The sequence below is a fragment of the Chelonoidis abingdonii genome, chromosome 8 (assembly GCF_003597395.2).
Source record: "Chelonoidis abingdonii isolate Lonesome George chromosome 8, CheloAbing_2.0, whole genome shotgun sequence".
Lineage (NCBI taxonomy): Eukaryota > Metazoa > Chordata > Testudines > Testudinidae > Chelonoidis > Chelonoidis abingdonii.
Window position 1 is genome coordinate 18695838 of NC_133776.1, and position 23130 is coordinate 18718967.

At 40.3% G+C, this 23130-nt stretch overlaps 1 protein-coding gene across 1 annotated transcript; it reads left to right on the forward strand.

Annotated features, from left to right (window-relative positions):
• The first annotated feature begins 1233 nt into the window (after nt 1–1233).
• Nucleotides 1234–21067, forward strand: SERPINI2 (serpin family I member 2). Its single transcript, XM_032776779.2, has 8 exons — nt 1234–2107; nt 5016–5243; nt 6788–6982; nt 7087–7279; nt 8209–8306; nt 8961–9047; nt 12099–12188; nt 20935–21067. Exons 1-8 carry the CDS (start codon nt 1843–1845, stop codon nt 21009–21011), a joined length of 1233 nt encoding a protein of 410 aa, XP_032632670.1. The 5' UTR covers nt 1234–1842; the 3' UTR covers nt 21012–21067.
• Nucleotides 21068–23130: the final 2063 nt, after the last annotated feature.

Here is a 23130-nt window from a genome sequence, read left to right on the forward strand (position 1 = left end):
GCTGAGATTGCTCGAAGCAGCCTAAGGGAGATCCCTTAGACTCCTTTGAAAATTCCAACCTCTAGTTTCTTAACATGATTCAGGCTTATACTCAGTGCTGACGTCAGAGGTATCCTCCCTCTTGTCTGCCCTTGGTGCTTGCCCAGCTGGAATTTAACAATTCCAATGTAACTCTTGAGCAAGAGGGAGTCCATTGAATTCCGGGCTTCATGTGAGTTAACTTTAAGTTTTATAATATCTGCTGTATTACTGTGCCAGAATTTAATTCATTATTTAGTAAGATGGTTTTTGTGATAGACTTGAAGGGTGCTTTATAAAACCAGATCTATTCAAATTACATTTGTATTATGAGGCTACATTTCTAAAGCAATATTTGACCTGGAATTCAAGAGTGACCCACACCAAAATCCTGGATTCAAACACACTTTTGAGTCTGAAAGTTCATCTCTGTTCTGAATTGTACAAATGGCCCCCTGTTATCTTAATACACTGATTCAAAATCCCAGATCCAAACACCCTAAAATTAAAGGTGTTAGAAGTATAGATTCAGATTAATATTTTGCAGCCACAGACCATCTCCGTTTGGATTCTATATTCCACTCCAGATAAAATCAAGCACAGCTTGGTATTTTTTACTATGTACAATTGTGGTAATATAGCTGTGTGTATATAATTGTTGCTAACATCAATTAAATGGATGAGTATAGTACAGAATACAGTAACTCCTCACTTAATGTTGTAGTTATGTTCCTGAAAAATGCGACTTTAAGTGAAACGATGTTAAGCAAATCCAATTTCCCCATAAGAATTAATGTAAATGGGGGAGGGGGAGTTAGGTTCCAGGACAGCTTCTTCTACTCTGGAAGCACCAGGGGCAGGGGACTCAACCCTCAGCCTGCTCACTCCACCCCTTCCCCCAAGCCTCCACCCTTAACCCGGCTCTTCTCCCTCATACCTCCTCCCCCTTTACTTCGCACGCTGCATCCTGGATCCTTCCCCCTCCCTCCCCTCCCTTCTAAACACCACAAGCCAGCTGATTGCTGCGGACAGGAGACAGAGGAGGGAGGGAGAGCCTGTGCACCGAGTCCTTGCTCCTCCCCACTCTCTCCTGCCTCCAAAATGCTGCAAGCCAGCTGATTGCCACGGGCAGGAGGCAGGGGGAAAGTGCTGATCCATGGGGTCTGCTGGCTGGCGGGAGGCACCGGGGGTGGGGGGCATAGGGAGGTTGCCAGCAGTGGAGAAAGCAGGCAGCCACACAACGTAAGAGTGGAGCATTGCACAACTTTAAATGAGTATGTTCCCTAATTGATCAGCAACTTAACAATGAAACAATGTTAAGTGAGATGACTTTAAGTGAGGAGTTACTGTAAAGGACATTCCTTTTCCCCTCCTATGACTTGTTAACGGATAACTTCTAACTTTGGTAAATAGTGAACTTAACAGGGTAATACTTCATACGTTATGCCAAAGTTGCACAGAATGATACTTGCAAACAATCTTTAAATATTCACGTTAACCTACTCTTATATAGATATTTGTTTATCAAGATTAAACCTCTTTTCAGGTATAAGAGTTTACTTTAAAGGATAATTTACATAAGATTCTATTAGAGATCAAAGGTAACATTTCCTAGTGTTAACAAGTTTCTTTTATACTAGGTATGTAATTTATGGGTGAGATAAAGAACTTGACCAGTAGAACTATGGAAGGAGCTAGATGCTGGTTATCATAACTTCTCAGACAAGTGTGGTAATGTGAAGTTAAATCACTATTCTGTTTTTTGTAATGTGATTTCAGTTCCAATAATTCAGAGGGCAAAACGCTGCAATAAACTGTGCTACAATGAGAAGTGCTTTATTTCAAAGCCTTCTCTTGATTACAGCTGGAATGTCCTCAACTTGCAGCCCCATCTCTAATCTTATGGCTGATAGCACTACACAACTTGCAGTGGATCTCTACCAAGTTCTCCATTGTTTTCCTAAAGAGGAGAACATCATACACTCGCCACTTGGTGTTGCTTTACTTCTTGGAACGGTGCAGTTGGGGGCAAAGGGAAAAGCACTTAATGAGATAACACAAGCTTTGAAACTGCAAGGGAATAAAGATGGTGAGTATCGCTTGATCTACTGTCATTTATGCTGTGTAATGATGGTGAAACACACAGGATTGCTGGTTAGTTACTGGCATTTAGTACCTAGCTCATGTCACATGACATGTTGGTCAGGGTTTTGAATGATTATATCACTGTCATATGGCACTAGCTCCTTTTGCTAGATCTCATTCTCTTATCTTAAAACATAAATCAAATATCAAACTCAAACTAATTAAGCTAACTAGTAAAACAGAAATGGACATATCTAAGATGCAGAACAGGGTAAATAGAGGACATTGGTCAGTAGCTACCATCTCTGATTCACAGTTGCTTTCTGATCACGTGGACATTTCTTGTTCTCAGAACGGATTCTTCCATAGCAGCCAGCTCAGTCACTGACATGGATATGATACCATGCCATCCTTACTTCTGCGCTTCTGCTGGCAGTGGTGCTGCCTTCAGAGCTTGGATCCCGGCCAGCAGCCACCGCTATCTGGCTGCCCAGCTCTGAAGGCAGCGCCGCCGCCAGTTGTAGCACAGAAGTAAGATAGGCAATACCATGATCCCCTACAATAACCTTGCAACCCCCCCTCCCATAACTGCCTTTTGGGTCAGGATTCCTACAGTTACAACACTGTGAAATTATATCATTTAAATATCTGAAATCATGAAATTTGTGATTTTTAAAAACCTATGACCGTGAAACTGACCAAAATGGACTGTGAATTTGGTAGGGCCTAATACATTATATATACAATTTGCATAGCTCCTTGATCCATAAATCATCCCATTGAAGTCTCGAGACTACTTATGGAGTGCAGTGCTCCCAAACATGAGTTAAGAGTATCAGAATCTGGCCTAAGGGGTATAAGAAGTCAACTCCAGCCACTCACCCCTGGCCTCCACTTCCTTATTTATACTTAATATCATCTTAATGAAGAGTAATAGGAAAGTCATTATAAGTTTCAAAAATAACCCTACAGTAGGTAATTCTACAATGAAAAAGACTTGCAAAAATTTGTTGGCTAAATGATTTTAAAATTTGTACATTTTGTACAAAAACCACTGCATTCTTAACAGCTAGAAGTAGAAATAATTGAAGCTCGTGTTCAATTACAGGTTCCAGGAAATGTAGTAAGTCAATTTTAATTGCTTTGAATAGTTTTAATCCAATCTGTCCTAATAGAGATCATTGAGCTACAGATCAAATCCTATGTGCAAAGTACATTTTTTAACATTGCAGCACTTTGTTTGCTACAATGGTCTTTTTCCATGGACTCCCAAGAATAATGACTTGTCAAGGGACAGCTGGGCATTTATAGCACATTCATAGATCTTCAGTGCATGACATAAATCCATTCATTTAAGCAGATGAATAGTAACCATTTTTATTTTTTTAGAAAATATTTAAACAGACAAGTTACTTAGAAAATCAAGTCTCTGACCTCTGCCACGTGTCATGCTGCTAATCACTGGCAGAAAGGGATGTTTCCAAAAGGCCTATGCAATGCATTATGGCACTAACGGAAACTAGTTAGAGTGGGTGTTTACAACACTGAATGGATTTCATATCTCCGTGTTATAAAAATGTGACACAAAAGGAGAGGAATAAAATGAGCTGAGCCTGGGACATAAGATAAGAAGGAAGATACACTGCAAGCTGCATTTTTGACATGTATTAAATTATAGAGTTAAATGATGCCCAGAGGCCAGAATTTAGCCCTGATGTAATGAGTGACTTCAGTGGAGTTACTTCAGGAATGCATTTGGCCTGGGAACTTTAAAAAATCAAAACATTGTGGATTTTAAAGTGTAACTACACTCGGTAGGGGTGCCCTCGTTATCCGCCCCCTGCAGTGTCTTTCAAGAAATATAAGATTAGCTTGAGCATGTGAAAGTGGCTTCAAAAATCTTCTCTATCAGACATGTTACCAATACTGAAAAGCATTAAGAGTCAAACACTTGGAATACTCAACTCATAGTATCTATTTAATTAGTGTACCAATGAGATTCATTCGCCCTGTCTTTAAATAGATTTAGTTCATGCTTTGCTCATGCAGTACTATCCTTTGAAGGAGCATGTAGGTTAAAAGAGCCAGACTTTGCCATCCTTACTCATGCTGAGTAGTACCTTATTCTAGGTATAATTCCACTGATTTCACTGGCCCTGTTTGTGGAGTAAGGTACATCCAGTGAAAGTAAGGAGGGGCATAATTTGTCTCTGTGCTAAAGAGGGTGACGTGAATTAACCTTGTATGTGTAGTCTAATGCACGTTGTTCCTTATATAGAATATGTTTATGCCTTTCACTCAAGAGGACCAGGAGAGAGAATGGTTTCAGTGAGGGGTGTAGGAGGTATGCGTAGGACAGTTTTGGGTGAGAGAGAGAACAAAAAGAGTTCCTACTTCTCTCTCTCTCTACCCCCATCTCCCCAACAAGCAATGCTCGTCACTTTCAGAATCAAACTTTGGAGGGGGTTAGTATTGGCCTCCTTAGAGTTTTCCAGTCTTGAACCATTTTGCTGTAGCTTACTTCCCTGCATCTGCAAGTGGCTTGTGCCACAAAAATAATTTTTTATGACATTGACAGGGATGTTGGAAGAAGCCTTAAAACCACTGACAGTTTTCAGGAATATCTAGTCACCTTACCAGTTACCTTTATAAGATAGCTTGGGTAGAAAGGGCCTGTATTCTGGGGACAGAGTGGTGGGTCTGTGAATCTCCTATTTTTTTCAAAATGTACATGTAGCATAAAGGAAACAATCAGAATATTGCAGCTCATTTACAAAAGCAGCTTTAGTTGTACTGCACCTGAGTCTTCAGGAGATTAGGGAATGCATTTTGTATATGGAGAACGACGCTATTACACAGCTGTTTTATGTTCTTCAAATGAAGATGCTACTATTAACATTTATTTTCCTTAGGTGAAGAATTCTCTCTGCTCCAGACACTTTTCTCTGTCACCTCAGAAAAGAAAGAATTTACATTTAATCTTGCCAATGCCCTCTACCTTCAAGAAGGATTCACTGTAAAAGAACAGTATCTCCATAGCAACAAGGAATTTTTTCAGACTGCTATAAAACTGGTGAATTTCCAAGACACAAAAGCTTGCACAGAGGCCATAAGTACCTGGGTAGAAAACAAAACAGATGGTAAATTCTCTCTATAGCTTTCGTAAAATCACTGTTTGCTAGTAAGTTCCTCCCCTTGAATGCCCTAAAATATATAGAACGGGTTGGTGGTTGTATCATTGATCTGTGGCAGATATGAGACTTCGCAAGAAGGAATCTGGAAGTTAGGACCTTGTTTCCAGTATAGCCTGTTATTAAGACCAGCTACTAGCCCTTAAAAAGAGGAAAATACCAGGCTGTTTGCTAACTCTAATAATCTTCTTTTGATTCACAGCCACGTGAAGCATTTCTTAATACAATTATTTAGTACGGCATTTTTACACATTACTCCTTGCCAAGTAAATGATTATTTATTTTGTTAATAACAAGTGTTCCATTTCTCACATTTACTGTAAATCATTAATACATGTTAGTAAAATCTAGTAATTTTCAGAACACCATACAGCTGCTAAATAAACTCTGATACTCCATGTAAATATAGAAGCTAGCATGTCCAATGTGAAAAGTCAGCCTTAATTTTACAACAGAGTTCACAGAATTATGTAACTCTACCTCTAAGCCCTCTCTGACCTTCCGTTTCCAATTAATATGGTATTTTGTGTTGTTCACTTTGATAACATTCCATTTTTTTTATGCTGCTCCTATATTTTAACTCTGATGTGCTGCACATTTTGTATTGACATTGAATAACTGAACCAAAGAAGTTGCCAGGGGAAAGTTGGAGGTTTTGGAAGCTGGATATGGGACAAAAGGGGATTTTGGTATCCAGGAGTGGTAAGTGATGGGGAGGCTGCTGTTATTCTGGAGTCACTTAGGGGTTTGGTACCAGGGAGAGGAGAGAGTTCTTCCGCTTTCCCTTTCGGACAGGTGGACAGCTGACTTTAAATTTGGAGGCAAAAGGCATTTGAATTGCTCATTCCTTACCAAAGCAACTATTGACACCAACTATGTGCCCCCCTGTACTCATCCTAATATCTGCTGCTACATTCAACAACAATGGAGAAGCCCATTAGCTTGATGTTTCTGCTAAAATAACAAGCAATGAAATGGTTAATGTTGGCATTTAAATTGTCCTCACGTCATTAATGGCTCCTTTTAGATAACGTTGTCTGCAGACTCCTATAAACACCCTTACATCACTTAACCTTCATGTTATGAATCAAGTGTTTCTTTATAAGGGGAAGATGAAAGTTCATTGAAAAATAAATCCTCCATTCAGGTGCAGGGAACTGTGACAATATCAGTATAACCTGGAACTCTGCAGGAAAGTATTATATTCCATATTATACACACAACCATCCTAACATAATGAACATGCTCTGCCTCCCATTTATATTAATGGCAAAATCCCACTCACTTCACTGGTACAAAAGTGTAACGACAAACTATTTATTCTCTGTTGTCAGAGTGCAATAGCCTTTTTTTCAGCGTGTTATTGTAGCAGGGAATCTTTAAAATCACAGCCTGTATATTACATGCACGCTCATTTTAATTGCATTTAAAATAGACTAGCTGGTATTTATAGTGTGTGAAAATTTTGCTCATGTCCTTTTCCCCCTTGATAGGCAAAATAAAAAATATCATTTCAAGTGAAGAATTTGGTCCTCTCACTAGGCTTATTCTGGTGAATGCTATTTACTTCAAAGGAGACTGGAAGCAGAAGTTCAGACCAGAAGCTACCCATGAGATGGATTTTACTAAGAGAGATGGTTCTGTAACTAAGATACCAATGATGCATCTTCAGCTGAGAACAAAGTTTGGTAATGTAAAATATGCATGTCTGCGTGGTGACCATAAAATCATATATATTGTCTTAGTGGTTGCAGTTTGCTTACTGCAGCCCATGATTTTGTCTTTATTCTAGGTCATTTTTCTGACAATAATGTGAGCTACCAGGTGTTGGAATTACCTTACAAAGGGAAGGAGTTCAGCTTAATTTTAACACTTCCTTCAGAAGATGTAACTATAGAAGAAGTAGAAAAACTAATTACAGCTCAGTTGATAAAAGACTGGTTTGCTGAAACACAAGAGGAAGACGTAGAAATAAGCCTCCCTAGGTATATAATGTACTTCTCAATATTTTGTTTTTTTTCATTATCCCTTCTAATCTCCCGTTTATGGAAGCATTAGGGATTAGATACAAAAATAGTCAAGAAAGCCTACTGACATCAGGCCCTGCTTCTGTTCCCACTTAAGTCAATGGGAATTTTGTCATTGGTGTCAGTGAACACAGGATCAAATTGGACTTGATTTTCCACTACCTTATGCTTTGTGTAGACCTTTACATCTGTTCCAAGTAAGCGTGAAATGTTACCAGATGAAAACTTTTCATTCACTTGCACAAGTGGTGGCATTTTATAGCCACTTCACACTCTCTTTGTAAATGACCCTGGCAAAATGAGAACCCAGGTTTCCTGGAGGCAGAGCAGAGCTTGAACATTGGCTTGGAAGTGAGCCCTCATATGCTTATTTTAGCCACCACTGATCTAAAAAGGTGCTTTATTTAGTAACACTATATTGACAAATTTAAAGTTAAATTAAAGATTTGCACTATTTAATATCCACTGGTAAGTTCAGCTGCACTCAATGACACTTTACCTCTTGAATTTTCGACTGCGTAATGCCTCTGTGGTTTCTTCATAATTTTAAGCGTTGTCTCCCCTGTTCAAAATCGTAATTGTAGTCCTATCAAAGCCTTAAATAGTGTTTTTCATCCACATAGCTCAGAGCACTTTACAATCAGTGGGCAAGTAGCCTTTACCTACTTACTCACTTTATAGGTTGCAAAACTGAGATACTGAGAGGTTAAATGATTTGCCCAAGAGCACACAGCAAATCAGTGGCAGAACAGGGGATATAACCTAGATTTTCTATCTTCCTGCCTCCTGATCTAACCATTAGGCTTGCTGCTTCCATTGATAATCATTTATTGACTGGGAGAATATTGATAGTTATACAATCAGACTCTTTTCTATATGCTCTACAGGTTTAAAATAGAACAGACAGTGAACTTACAAGAAACGCTGCGCTCCCTCAATGTGAAAGAGATATTTAGTGGTGTCTGCGATCTTTCTGGAATAACAGGTGCAGTGATTAATAATTCTGATATTACAATTATGAAACTTTTATCTCTGTTTTCAGTTGTCATCACCATTTATTATAATGTACTTTAACCATGTACTTTTTAGTGCGTATATACTCAAGGCAAAACTGCATGTGCATGCGAGCACACTTCTGTGTGCACACACGAACACAGAAGCATATTTTTTCCTCACTCTACATCAGAGAACCAGGGTGGCTTATTCTTAGATTGATGTTAAAATATGGGGAGCAACTGAATTGTAATTTTGAATGTATTGAAAATCTAAGATTTGAAGTTCATGGATTCCTAATTTATGGAAAATATTACAAACACACACACACAATTGTTTAAGACCTAGATTTCTCAGATCTCAGTGTTCCAACAAGACCTTTTTCTTTATATAACATGAATAATATATGTGTGTATCTACAGGCAAGTGTATATGTTATATTTTCTCCCTCAGCCTAGACTTTGCTTCTTTTTTCTTCACCCTTTAACTCATCAAACATTAATGGGAGAGTGGGTGGTGGTGGAAATCCTGGATGTATTTTTTGAGGGTGGGAATTAGGAAATGAACATGAAAAGGGTCTTCTGATTTCAACAGTTAAGCACCGTGCATGACACTTCATCTCTCAATGTATATATTTCCCCTTCAGAATCATCTGACATACACATTTCTAAAGCTATCCAAAAAGTTTGTATTGAGGTCAATGAAGATGGCAGTGAAGCTGCAGCATCCTCAAGTAAGATTTGCTTTGCTTATCAGGATAAATACTTATAACTCTGATGCATTCTGAACTTGATGCAAGTGGATCTTTAGTAAATGTTGGATGCAAATCATTGGGTGCACTTTTCACCCATGGTTCTTCTATTTCAAATTAAATTATTAAAATGCACGCAAGAGGCTTACATGTGTCTTGACTTCATTCCTCAACCCATAATCAGACATAAAAAAATCCAGTCTTCACCCACATATTTGGTTATAACTTGATATTTTTTTCTTCAGTATGCTCACAGTCAAAGGCACTGTCCTCCCTTGGTGACTTCTACGTCAGCAGGGATCCAAAATAAATGATTTTTAAGGCAACTTTTACAAAATGAAAGGCTCAGCAGGTATCAATGCAGGTCATGCAAATCACTGTGCTGATTTCAATTGTTGTTTTTGTTTGTTTTTAAACAGATTTTTGACACTGTACCTATTCCGAATTTCAGTATGCTTTCCTTGTCCCTACCCCTCAAAGTAGGAACACTTTTAAAATATGCATGTATCTGCATGAGTGCAACGGGGATAGAGGAAGAACAAAAGGATCTAGAGCAGTGCAACTTGTGTAGGGAGAAGTCAGAATCTCATGTTTGCTCTTCTTTAATGCAAGGCATAGGGAATCACAACACTGCCAGGGCCCCTGATCCCATAAAATGGATATGAGGTTGGAGCCTGGCTATGTTGCCATTTCCCCACCCTCCTTCCACACCAGCAGAGAATTTCCACGGCCAGCTTTTGAGTAGTTATATACATTCCATTCTGTGTGTCGTATGGTGCTCTGCTCTGCACCCCACCAAATGCTCCTGGCAGCATTTTAATTCAGTCTCCTTCATAGGCACAATGCTTCTGGCCATTATCACTGCTGCACCCCTCTAGTTCCTGGTGTTGGGTGGAGCAGCAACTACTGCTAAAGCCACTCTCAAAGCCTGTATTGTCATATTTGGTTTCCTCTGCAGGAATTGTTTTCTAAGGTCCTAGAAAAAACACACCTTGGACTCTTTCTTTTTAGGGGGTTTTAATTTAATATATGTTTGAATTGAATTTTTAACATACTAAAAACACGGCTAACTAGTTAGGTGGTAATAGCAAATTCTGCATTGTGTACCTTCATGGACTGTAATGCAATTACTCTTGCTGTTTGTGAGTGTATGAGAGAGGTGAATTAGATGCATTGTTTCTCAACTCAGCACTTAGTGAAGAAGAATATTGAAAGCAATCTGCTTGCTAGTAGCTATTAAATGAATTCATAGCTCCCAGACACGCTCCTTGAAAGTGTTCTCTATATTAAGTACTTAATAAATAATCCATCCCTGGATCAAACAACACTAATTGAATTACATAGTGCATATGATATTTATAACACTATCTGCAGGAAGTCAGAGGTTGCTCCCACACCAAGTATACCATCTATTAGGTTTTTTTGGTTCCTTGTCTGCATTTTCTTTCCTCATAGTGTTCCTCCCAAGTGTTTCTTAAAGCCTAAATATCCCCTCTCAGTTTTTGCATTTACTTCTTTCTGTATCAGAAGGATGATTGTTGTAATATTAGGTATTTTGATGGCAAGTTATTGACTGGGATACGCTCAGATATTACAGTGATGGGGGCATCTTAGTATCAAAGCACCTCAAAACTACCCCCACCAAAATGCCCAGTGTTATGACAACCATCCCTCTAATTAAGGCCTGTTGAAGATGGTTCTTTTTGAGCTCTTCAATGTCACTCTCAAAGTGGCTAAGGAGTGATAAAAGACCCAGATCTGCAAAGGCTGAGTGCTCTTGTCTTCTCGGTTTTCCCAGCTGCTGCTGACACAGGAGCAAAGGATTTGAATTCTGCTCCCTCACATAGTAACAAGTAAGCCCTAGACTGCTGGGCCCAGCCTGTTGGCACTGTATTTGTATTACATGGCGTGAAAAAGTTCATCTTGTCTTTATGATAATGTCTGCTTTAGCTTTTAGGACTGGCAAAATTTTAGGACTGGCTGCTCCTGAACCCTTTGTAATGGAGATGATTTACTGTCTCTAGCAAGGATGTTAATATGAAACAGAAGATACCCTGATTTTATTTTAATGACAGAGTCTTGCAGTATCATATCTTAATTCTTAACCAGCCCATTTTCACTTGTAAACCATTGTTCTTGAGCACATATATCACTGCTTAAATGGGCCATTTTAAGCTTTCAGTTTGACAGATGCCTGCTAGGAAGGTAATAACTATAGTTAAAACAGACTATAGTTACAATATTCCATTCAGATGAATTTTAAAATGAAATGCCACATCTTGAGCTGATGAAGTTAGTCTCAAGATATTTCCAGCAGGTTATTGTCTTAATAGTTTGTGCTAAGTCCTCAAAGAAAATGTCATATTACAAAGCAGCTGTTTAATAGATGAGGGATTTGTTCTTGTAATTGCGCTGTTGACTTCATGATTTGTAACTAAAGAAAAAAGCCAGTTAAAATACATTTGTCATTTGGTAATCAAGAACAGCAGTTCATCCAGTGTGTGTAACTCTGAATGAAAGGTATTTTACTTAGATGCATCACTTCTCCTTACTGCACCATATACTAGACACCTGACATAATGGGACAATAGTCTGAACTGTTATAGCAAATTATCTTTTGTGAGAATGACTGACTCATACTTCTAATCTATGATGTAGAAATCCAGCCCATCCTTCATGGCCACTGAAGTCCTCTGGTACCAGAATGGGTATTGTTCCTTCCTTTATCCTAAGGGGAGGTGACTGGCTATATGGTGCAGAGCCTAGCTTTGCTTATGCTCTCTGTAGTGGATCATCCAATCTCCTGGAAATTAGAAAATAACAGAGCTGTTTCTGTCACTGGCTTCAGGTAGTTCCCTTCCCTGCTCCCACCGCCGCACACAGGGTGGCTTCTTAGCAGCTTCCTTGGCTTGGGGACAGAAGATGCCTTCTTTGCCCCAAAGGCACTTCTCCAGCACCTGAACCTTCTGCTTAGACTTTGTGCTGATCTGAGGATTGATCCCTAACAGAAAGTCTATTGCTTTGTGTTTGTAGGCACGCATATGGCAGCAATCATGAGTATGTCACATAACCAGTTTGTGGCTAACCGCCCATTCCTATTTATCCTGAAACATAATCCAACAGGTAAGGTTATTGCATTTACACTCTCGCTCCTAAGATTTTTCAGAGGGGTACATATCAGATAGCACTAACCCCAAATGTGGCTTTTATGGGGAAAATATGAAAGATAATAAAATTAAGAAAAAAATGTCCTTGTTTGTATTTAAACTTTCCTGTGCAGTATCTGCAACCCAAACAGGACAGCACATTGTACTAGTGCAGGGGAACAAGGAAGTGAAATGGACTATGAAACTTCTAATTACAAATAAAAGTGAAACTGATTAGTCTGACTATTAGAGAGACAAGGTGGGCGAGGTAATATCTTTTATTGGACCAACTTCTGCTGGTGAGAGGGACAAGTTTTTTGTGTAAGCTCGAAAGATTCTCTCTCTTACCAACAGAAGTTGATTCAATAAAAGATATTACCTCACCTATATTGTTTTCTAATATCCTGGGACCAGCACTGCATGGTTTTTTTTCAGAGTAGCAGCCGTGTTAGTCTGTATCCACAAAAAGAACAGAAGTACTTGTGGCACGTTAGAGGCTAAGAAATTTATTTCAGCATAAGCTTTCATGGGCTACAGCTCACTTCTTTGGATGCATAAAATGGAACACACAGACAGAAGATATTTATACATACAGAGAACATGAAAAGGTGGAAGTACCCCTACCCAATTGATTGGACTCTTACAGTTGGTATGGGTACTTCCACCTTTTCATGTTCTCTGTATATATAAATATCTTCTGTCTGTGTTCCACTCTATGCATTCGAAGAAGTGAGCTGTAGCCCACAAAAGCTTATACTGAAATAAATTTGTTAGTCTCTAATGTGCCACAAGTACTCCTGTTCTTTCTGCATAGTCTGACCATTATCTAAGATAAGTGAATGCAAAAAGAAAAACATAAACAGTAAAAATAAAACTGTTAAAATCAAAACAACTTTACAAAATCTAAAGTACTATTAATAAGGAAATTAGGAAAGCTGTTGGTTTGAATTTGTGTCTCTTTAACAAGGTATGTAAATTTCACATATATTCATATACAGACCGTTCTCTGTCTTCATTTTATCTTCTCACATATGTGTTTCAAATTCAGGCCTGTCAGCCTGATGTGGCTTGTTTAATCTATTAATCCAGACCCCACACCAGTTGAAAATTGTGCAGAATTTCAGCTTTCTTTTTCTGTTCTCTGACCTGCTCCCTCTCCTACATGAGAATCAATAATTCTAACCATTCTGGTTGTAAATAGAACCTTCCTAATGTGAACAAAGGCAGTGCTGTCTTCCTGCATTGACAGACAAAAGAAATAGGTCAGATTCGCTCCTAAATTATATTTTTGTATATCTGGAATAATTTCACTGACGTAGCATTGCCAACCTCAAGAAATCAAAAATCATGTCCTTTCTCCCAAAATCATGAGATTTAAAAAAAAAATCAAATCATGTTTTCTGGTTTGTCTTTTGACTTTTTAATTCACCTCTAATCTTCTGCCACCGTGTGTAGGGGATAATTTCAGCTTGAAAAATCAATTTTTAATGCACACAAAACTGCATGACGCTCCCTGGCTGCTTGCTTATCCTCACCTCAACTGTTAAGACAGGAAAACTGCCATCCCTTTTCTATAATTGTCTTGACTCTCTCCCCCCAGTTTGTTTCCTTTCAATAAAGGAAGAGGTGGATGGTATGTAGTTTGGGAACCACTGACCTAATTCATGCAGCATGGTTCACACTCGCACATAGAATACACATTACTTCCTAGGATTGATGAGCTACAGATATACAGAAAGAACTTTAAACTTTTAGCAATCATTGATATAAGTGATAATGGCAGAGTAAAAACAATATGGAATCAGTTTAGCCTTTTCCTAGAAGCAACAATTCCCCAACTTCCCTTCCACATGCAGATAGGCTGTAGGGAAATGGCAGCCATCTTGCTAGCTTCAGGTCCATTGAAAGATAGATAGAAAAACATCCATTGTCACAATAAGATTGTGAGATGTAGCACGGTTGACCATTCAGCCAGTAGGTCTACTGGTCAGGGCCTGTTGCTTTAGTCCCCTTCAGTTCAGTGTGTCAGGACAGGTTTCAAGTGGCTCAGCTTTCTTATCAGTAACCCCCTAGTCCTGCCTGTCCCAGGGCTAGGCATAGATGAATCTCAGGTGGGTAGGGAATCCCAGGATCTCTCACTCCTCCAGGTTCTAGCCAAGTGTGACAGGACAGGCTGACCTATGCTTTGCCCATCTCCTGTTCAACTTCCTGTGGGCCTCTTCTTACCTCACCTGGTGTTTCAGTTTGGGGCGAGGCTGCTCTTTGATTACAGTCCTTTGCCTCAAACCCTGAGTGTCAGGGCTGACGTATACAGGCAACCCTTCTGTGCCCTCTACATGGTTTTCCCTGCCTCTTGAGTGATGTCCCAAGGAAGTGGAAGAAAGACTCATTACAAGACCTCCTCAGTAAGAGCTCCTCCTCCTCCTGGAAATGATTTCTCTCCTCCCCTCTGGGTTGCTGGAGTTCTTTTTATACTGCTCATTTCCCCAGACAAATGCTCGGCAGTGGCTGAGGGGCAGCGCTTCCTGGTCCAGTATAACTTCAGCCTTTCCCCTGCCTCCACTTTAGTGAGGGGTTTGTAAATCCCATCACATGAGAGCTGACAACAATGCTGATGTCAATTAACAGCAGCATAACTGAGAACAGAATTTGGCCTAGTATGGCCAAAAGGTATCCCATTCACCTCAGTAGGATATTACCTCTCAAGTCTGATGCCGAATAAATATCAACAGAAATATTCACTTAGCATGTATAGATATTGTGGTTGGATGTAGGCAGGGAGCAATATAGGAGGACTGGAAAAAGGTGAGTGGCCTTCGGCTTCATCCACATCATTTTTAAAAGTACACTGCTATTAGCAGTAGAGCATGTAGCGCTTTCATTTCTTTTCCTGTCTCTTAATGCTTGTCCTCTCAGCTCTGTACCTCCAAGAGAAGGGGCTCAGAGAATGGATAGTGTTGGGTTCTGTGCGCAGAAAAGAATAAAGAGCTGAATTTATGGTAGTCCTAAACATGGTTTTCATTCTCCACCTCTTCCCCAAATCAAGTGGTGCTGAATGCAACTTTTAACTTTGCTAACTAAAATAGCTGATACTATCTAAGTACCATATTTTTCCCTCAGTCACTTTGCAAAACTTCTAGTGACATACCATTGGGGTATCTACTGTGTGGCTTGAGAGCAGTATGTTGCTCTAGCTTTGTAGCCCTTACCTAAGCGTGTTAATTAAAAAAAATGTAATTCAGCCATTTCCAGAGAATGAGTTTGGAACTCCTATTCTAATGATTTTGGAGGAAAGTTTGTCCATTGAGGCTAATACAGTTATTTAAAAGTTGGGCATGACAGAATCCATAAGTATCTTTTAGATAAGATTTATGTCTAAAACTGTTGTTTTGAAGTTATGTGAAACCATTTTCCTTTTAAGAATGTTTTATTTTTAAATAGTAATAGACTCCATAATCCTATAGGCATTAGATCTCAGCAGAAGTTTGAGGTCAGCTTCTTGCATTAATATTTTAGATTTAGCTCTTCTCAAATTATTTTTCTTGCTCATTGTGACGAACTGGGACTGTTCTTAATGTTTGCTCTGAATACTGTGTTGGTGCCTCAGTGTCCCCTAGGCAGTTCTTAAGTATCTAGGTGGTGGGATAAGGGCGTGTGATTGCTGCAGAGCAAAGGGCCAGTGCACCTAAATGCCGGGCACTCTGTCTCCTAGCAACTGATGGCCTGGGCCCCTCCTCTGCAAAGGTGCCAACTGAAGGTGTTGGAGACAAAGGGATCAGGTGACCTCCTGGCCCGGGAAAGGAGCTGAGCAGAGAGGAGGGGCTGGAGGGGTTGGTTAGTCTGGAGCTACCTGGGGATAAGGAGTGAAGTGCAGACCTAGGGGTCTGGCTCACTGCCCCCCAGAATGGACCCGGCCGAGGGGTCTGGTTCGCTGTATCTACAAGCTCTGTTTTAGACCCTGTTCCTGTCATCGAATAAACCTCTGTTTTGCTGGCTGAGAGTCACGTCTGACTGCAAAGTGGGGGTGCAGAACCCTGTGGCTTCCCCAGGACCCCGCCTGGGTGGGCTCGCTGTGGGAAGCACACGGAGGGGCAGAGGATGCTGAATGCTCCAAGGAGAGACCCAGGAGGTGAAGACGTGTGAGCTTCTTGCCCTGAACAAGTCTGCTCCAAGGGAGAGGAGGCTCCCCAAAATCCTGACTGGCTTAGTGGGGAGCAGTTCCAGAGCATCGCCCGGGGACTCCGTAACACTCATCATAAATGATTCTGCTAAAGTGAGATCCTGTAAACCCCTTCCAAATAAACAGAAATATAAAAACAGAAATAGAACACTTATTTTCCAGAAATATTCAAAGCTAAGACCACGTATCCATCCCTCCTACACATAGGATTTAATTGAGTGATACCAGTTTTTATTTTAACGTTTAGGTAGTGCAAATTCCTTAGCACAAATACATTTCATAAACTACATGAACCAAAGGAACTAAAGGAGCATGTGGCATTGATGCAATGGGAAATCATGCCATTCAGAATAAACATGTTTGATTCCTTTACTTCATTACACATGGCAGCGGTTATTGGTTATTTTGTATTACAGGGCCATATGATGGCAATCAGCACACAAAAGTGTGTGTGTGTGTGTGTGTGTGGCGGGGAGATACCAGGGGAAAATTCCTCTTTTTTTTTTAAGCTATAACTTTTAACAACCAGTGTTTAATGAAAATCTCTACTGTTTTATGATCTGTGCCGAAATTAAAACGTCAAAACTAAGATACTCCTTTAAATTAGGGATTAAGAGGAGTGACAACTCATTTATAGAAGATGGTAATGGCTGCCATAAAAGAGGAAGAATTACTGTTATTTTTAACAATTACACAATCAGTACTTTTTGTTATAGCAACTTTGGAAAGGAGTTTCAGGAAATCTATCATAATGATAGGCATCTGAAGACCAGTATAGGCCTGATACATCCTATTTAGATCAGGCATGAATGGGCCAAATTCTATAAAACAGTGTGATTATTTTGGAATATTTGGATCAATTCCTGGTCTTCTGACAAAATCACCCCCTTTCCTGGAAGCTGCTATACTGCCCCTCCTACATACGACTTGTCTGAACACTCATCCTGGAGAGAGGATGAGATAGACAATAAATCTCACATGACAGAGGTTAATTATGTCACTTAATGCTCTAAAGAAAGGTGTTCAGATATTACAGTGACGTGGAGTGATAGGAGTATAACAGTAGCCATCACAGTTAGTGGACACCAGTCCCAATCATGTAACAGGAGTATTAACCTTCTGTAATTCTGAACCATGTCAGATGTCAGCAGATTAGGTTCAATCTTTTGCCAGTACACACAGCACTGGTAAAAAAGCTTCTAGGACTCCCATAAATAGTGAAAACCAGGGACTTCTGGGAGAGGAATCTGAATATATAAATAACTCTTTCAGATATTTCCATTTTAAAACAAAATTAGATAATGTGCAAAATAAATAAATAAATTAAATAAAAGACCCAACCTCATATCGACTTGAGAGAGTAATTCTAGATGGATGGCCACCAGGAAGAGCCATGGCTATAATGAAGATAAAAATTCTATTGGGACCAGGAGAATAAATTGCTGTGTGAGATAAGATTCTGGATAAGGAACATTGAATCACAATACTGCATAGCATGGGTACAAAAATGCTAAATACCCACACTGCCTAACTGGGCAATGTGAAGAGATGTCCTTTTCCGGCCTTATATAAATTCTGTCTTCCAAGATAAGTTATCCAAGTTGGAAATCTTCAGTGAATTCACATGTAAAAGAACCAGTGAAGCTATATGAGATTTTTGATAGCCTCCAGGAGCATGGTGGGCAAAAATTTCTTCTAATTAAATGGGAAAGATGACCTCTTACTAATGGGCTACTATCTAGGTTTTTAAAAAGTTTGACACACAGCACACTGCATAATAACTTAATAATGCTCTATAAATGTCAAGGAAGCAGGGTCTGCCATGGATGAGAACCAATGCCTTTTGAGTAGCCTTTGAGGAGGAGATGTAGAGGCAGCTCTGTGAAAGGATTCTAATGAAGACTTCCTCTCCCAGAGCCAGACTTCCATTTTGAATCTTACACCATTCCTGAGTAGTGAATTCACTGCAAAAAGAGACTTTCAATAGGGAAGAAAAATGGGATTTTACTATGTATAATACTAGAGTCAAACTGAAGTGGCCTTTGGCAACAGCAGGAAGTCACAAGGATCATACCATAAAGGGATTAGTTCCTGAGGCAAAGTAAGAAGTATTTAATAATGGTAAACTATTCCGGGCAGTGGAAAGATGGGACTAAAATCCCTAGGGTTGGTAGTCTGAGTTACTGGAGCGGTCAGCAAGTAACAGGGAGAGACTTGAGGCACAATAGTGCATACATTATAAAATGCGACAGAGTCTTGTGGCACCGTATAGACTAACAGACGTATTGGAGCAGACTAAAATGGCTACCCCTCTCATCACTGTAAAATGTCTAACCCATGGGTAAGGATAAGATTTAGTCATAGAGGTTATGAAAATCATGGCTTCCGTGACTTTCTGAGGCCTCCGTGACATTTTCTGTTTCAGCCTCATGCCCTGGGGCAGCAGGGGCCCCACAGCTCCCAGCTGTTGGCCCCAGGGCTCAGAGTTGTCACAGGTGGGGGGAACCCTGGAGCTCTGAGCTGCCAAACCCGAGCTGCTGTGGGCGGCAAGGACCTGGAGCTCCTGGCAATGAGCTCCTCCCCCTGCCACCTTATTTTTAGTAAAAGTCATAGATAGGCCACGGGCTTCTGTGAATTTTTGTTTAATGCCGCCACCTGTCCATGACTTCTACTAAAAATAACCATGACAAAATCTTAACCTTGCCCATGGGTTAGCCCAGAAGAAACTCTTTCCATCAAAGTTGTCATATTTCTTTCCAACTGCCTAAAGTAACTTACTGTGTTGATCCAATTAATCTTTCGAAAATGCAAAACTACTGTGACTTATTGATACCAAGAACTTGACATGTACTGAAGTATTGTTAAGATGTGTGTTCGCAGTGCATAAACTTTCAGTTAGAAGAAGAACAATAGTTAAGATTACCCTAAATGTGGTCCGCATGGGCTCACTGAGGTCTGCGGGGGGTGAGTAGGCAAGTGTGGGTGAGGGAGGGGGGGCTGAAGAGGTGGATGGGCAGTGGCAGGGGGTGAGAAGCGAGCTGGGGGCGTGGGGGACTGAGAAGGCAAGCAGGCGGGCGGCAGTGGTGGGGGCTGAGTAGACAAGCCAGGGGGTGGGAGCTGAGGAGGAGACTGGGCGGGCAGTGGCAGGGGGTGAGTAGGCGAGCCAGCTGGTAGGGGCTGAGGAGGTGAGTGGGTGGGCAGTGGTGGGGGGTGAGTAGGTGAGCCAGGGGGTGGAGGGTTGAGGAGGCAAGTGGGCGGGCAGTGGCAGGGGGTGAGTAGGTGACCCAGGGGAGTGGAGGCCTGAGGAGGTGAGCGAGGAGTCAGTGGCTGACCTGTTCTACTGGTCTGGCTCCCATCCCCTCTCCAAGGGTTGCAGCTGTCTGGAGGTGCTGCTTTCCACACCTTCCTCATTCACACCTCATTCATTCAACAGGGTAATTGATTACAAAGTTGGGGGAAGATCTGATTTTACTTCTAGCAAAAAGGCATTTTTTCTTGTACCTTAATTATACTACGTTAGGGGCTCGCTATAACATATTACCAAGGTTCAATACTGCTGTTTTGGTGGGCCAGCGCTGGGGAAGGAGGGTTTATTTCCGTGGGGTGGGTGATGCTGGGGGGAGGAGTATTTCAGGGGGGTTGGGTGGAGCTGGGGTGGGGGCGTGTTGTGTTCTGAGGGGGCTTGGTGGTGCTGGGGGAGAGTTCGGCGAGGCCGGGGGGGAGGTTCAGCCCTCAGCTGTTTTCTTTGGAATAATATGGCCCTCGCCACTTTAAGAGTTGTGCAGGCCTGCCCTTAACGGTATATCTACTCATGCAAAACCTACCTGCTGCACCAGATCTAGTCAGGATCCACCTTTCTATTGAGTTTTGCAATGATGATCTTTTTTAAAAGAGAGATCGTTCAACAATAAAAGCTAAGACTACTGTGGATTAACTTCTGTCGGAGCTCAGATACAAAGATTTCCTATTAAAAATTTCTGAAGAGAAACAAACCAAAAACTTTGCAGAGAACTCAAAAAGCACAAAAAATAAAACAGTGAAATTTCGCACCGATTGGTCACCTACTTTTAGAGAAAAAATAGGAACTTCTGTTGTATTTTAGGCCCTTTTAGAATGTAACCTTAAATATGGAGTCTCTACTACAAGTGTCCATAATACAAATCTCTGGTACACAGGAAAAAAAGCAATCACTGTTACAGAACTACACATATTTTCTTTGCATGTACAGTATGGTGTATGATACAAAATACTGTATCTTAAAGACTCTCAGCCATACAATTGTAGCTTAGATATAAATGAAATTTTATATGTTTAGCTTAGGATTTTTTCTTCATACAAATAATAAGGGCTGGCAGGGTCAGTTTGGCCAGATAAGGGAAAAGAATTTAATGTTGTTTGTGTCATTACATTTAACTCTGACATATTTTCTATTGATGAGGAAAAGTAGGAATAGATGAAAAAAATGTTCTTATTCTTAATAATTGTTACTGAAATCCACAGAAATGTTTACCAGTAAACATATGTAATACTCTTTCACTTCTAGGTTCAATTGTGTTTATGGGAAGGCTGGCAAACCCTGACATTCAAAACACAAGGAGAAGAGATATGGAGTCACTATAATCATAACAAAGACAGAAAAAATGTAATGTTCTAAAATTAAAATCTGATCATTATTACAGCCAAACTTGCTATTTTTCCATTTTATTCTTTCAATGCTAGACATGAAGGAGTTTAAAATTTCAGAATAAAAATGTTATTTACTTAGTAGCTGATTTTCTGTTTCCACAAAGAATGATTTTGTGTTCGTTGCAGAGTCTATACTAAGATGACTAACAACAAGATTTCTTTGTAATGTGTGTATATCAAAACATACTTAATCTAGTCACTTCTCGACATGTCACTAATTCTCTCTGTTCTCAGCTTCTTGGAATGCGAAAAGGTAGTGTGATCTTATCCTCTGATGGAAAGATCTTACATTAATTTTCAGACAGTACTCTGTCCACTTCTGCTGTACTTTGAGACTTAATGCTTTAGTGTGATTGTTACCCTAGCATATCAGCAGAGAAGATAATTTTTGTTGCATTATGGGAAAAAAGAGGACTCCAGTGGTGTTAGTGATACAATAGATTTTTTTTTTACAGGCAATCCTACAATTTCTCTCATTTTAATCTCTGATATGCTCTCTCTTGTCAGCAATTTGCTGCTGGGGACTCTATCTTGTCCCTTCCAGGTAATGATATTACACTAATGATCTAATAACACTTAGACTCTGTCCCCATATCTACTCTAGCGACACCATTGGAGGACCCAAACACATCAGCCACACCATCAAGGGCTCATTCATCTGCACGTCTACTAATGTGATATATGCCATCATGTGCCCGCAATGCCCCTCTGCCATGTACATTGGCCAAGCTGGACAGTCCCTATGTAAAAGAATAAATGGACACAAATTGGACATCAGGAATGGTAACATAAAAAAGCCAGTAGGTGAACACGTCAACCTCCCTGGCAGGGTCAGCTTCAGCTTTTTTCCACCCCAAGCGGCAAAGAAAAAAGAAAAGAAAGAAAGAAAAAAAAAGCCGCAAACGTTGGCACTTTGATGGCAGCTCTACCATGCCGTTTTATTCTTTGGCGACAATTTGTTGGCTGGTCCTTCTCTCTGAGAGGGACTGAGGGGATCCACCACTGAATTGCCACTGAAGACGTGGACGTGCCACCCCTTCCCATTGGCCGCCCCAAGCACCTGCTTCCTGTGCTGGTGCCTGGAGCCAGCCCTGTCCCTGGACATTCTATAACAGATTTAAAAGTAACTATTCTTGAACAAAAAACTTCAGAAACAGACTTCAAAGAGAAAGTGCAGAACTAAAATTCATTTGCAAATTTAACACCATTAATTTGGGCTTGTATAGGGAATGGGAGTGGCTGGCTCATTACAAAAGAGGCTTTGCCTCTCCTGGAATTGAACACCTCCTCATCTATTGGGAGTGGACTACATCCACCCGGATTGAATTGGCCCTGTCAACACTGGTTCTCCACTTGTGAGGTAACTCCCATCTTGTCATGTGTCATTATATAATGCCTGCATGTGTAACTTTCACTCCATGCATCTGAAGAAGTGAGGTGTTTTTACCCACAAAAGCTTATGCCCAAATAAATCTGTCTTTAAGGTGCCACCGGACACCTTGTTGTTTTTACTTAGACTACTATATCTTCACTACCAAAAAGGTGTGTTTTTTACTGTGAGATAATTAATGTGAGTTAGCTATCTTGCTATAAAATGCTAGTGGTGATGACTCTAGTTTTTACTTAGATATAAAAAGGTGAGGGATAGTAGAATTTTGACCTCATGTAGATACAGTGAGGTAATAACTACCTATGCTTTGTCTCCACTAAGATTTTACAGTGAGAATGCTAACTTGTTAGTTATCTTGCTGTGAAAATATCTGCCATTTTTGGCAGAGAAGACACAGCCATAATTCCCAAACTGTGTACAATTCATAGTGTCCAGAGCACTTGCTGGTGGTCTGCAGATAGGTAAGCTGGTCACAAGTTGCTTGTTCACTTTGTTTCTGGTTGACAGACACAGAACACGTGGGTGGAGTGGGTGGAATGAAGAACAAAAGTATATAGTGTGAGAATTTCTTTTGAAAAAGGACAAAATAATTTATCACCAAAGAGAACTAAAACTACATCAGTATTTCCAAGTTCCATACATAGAAAAGTAATACTAGGAAAC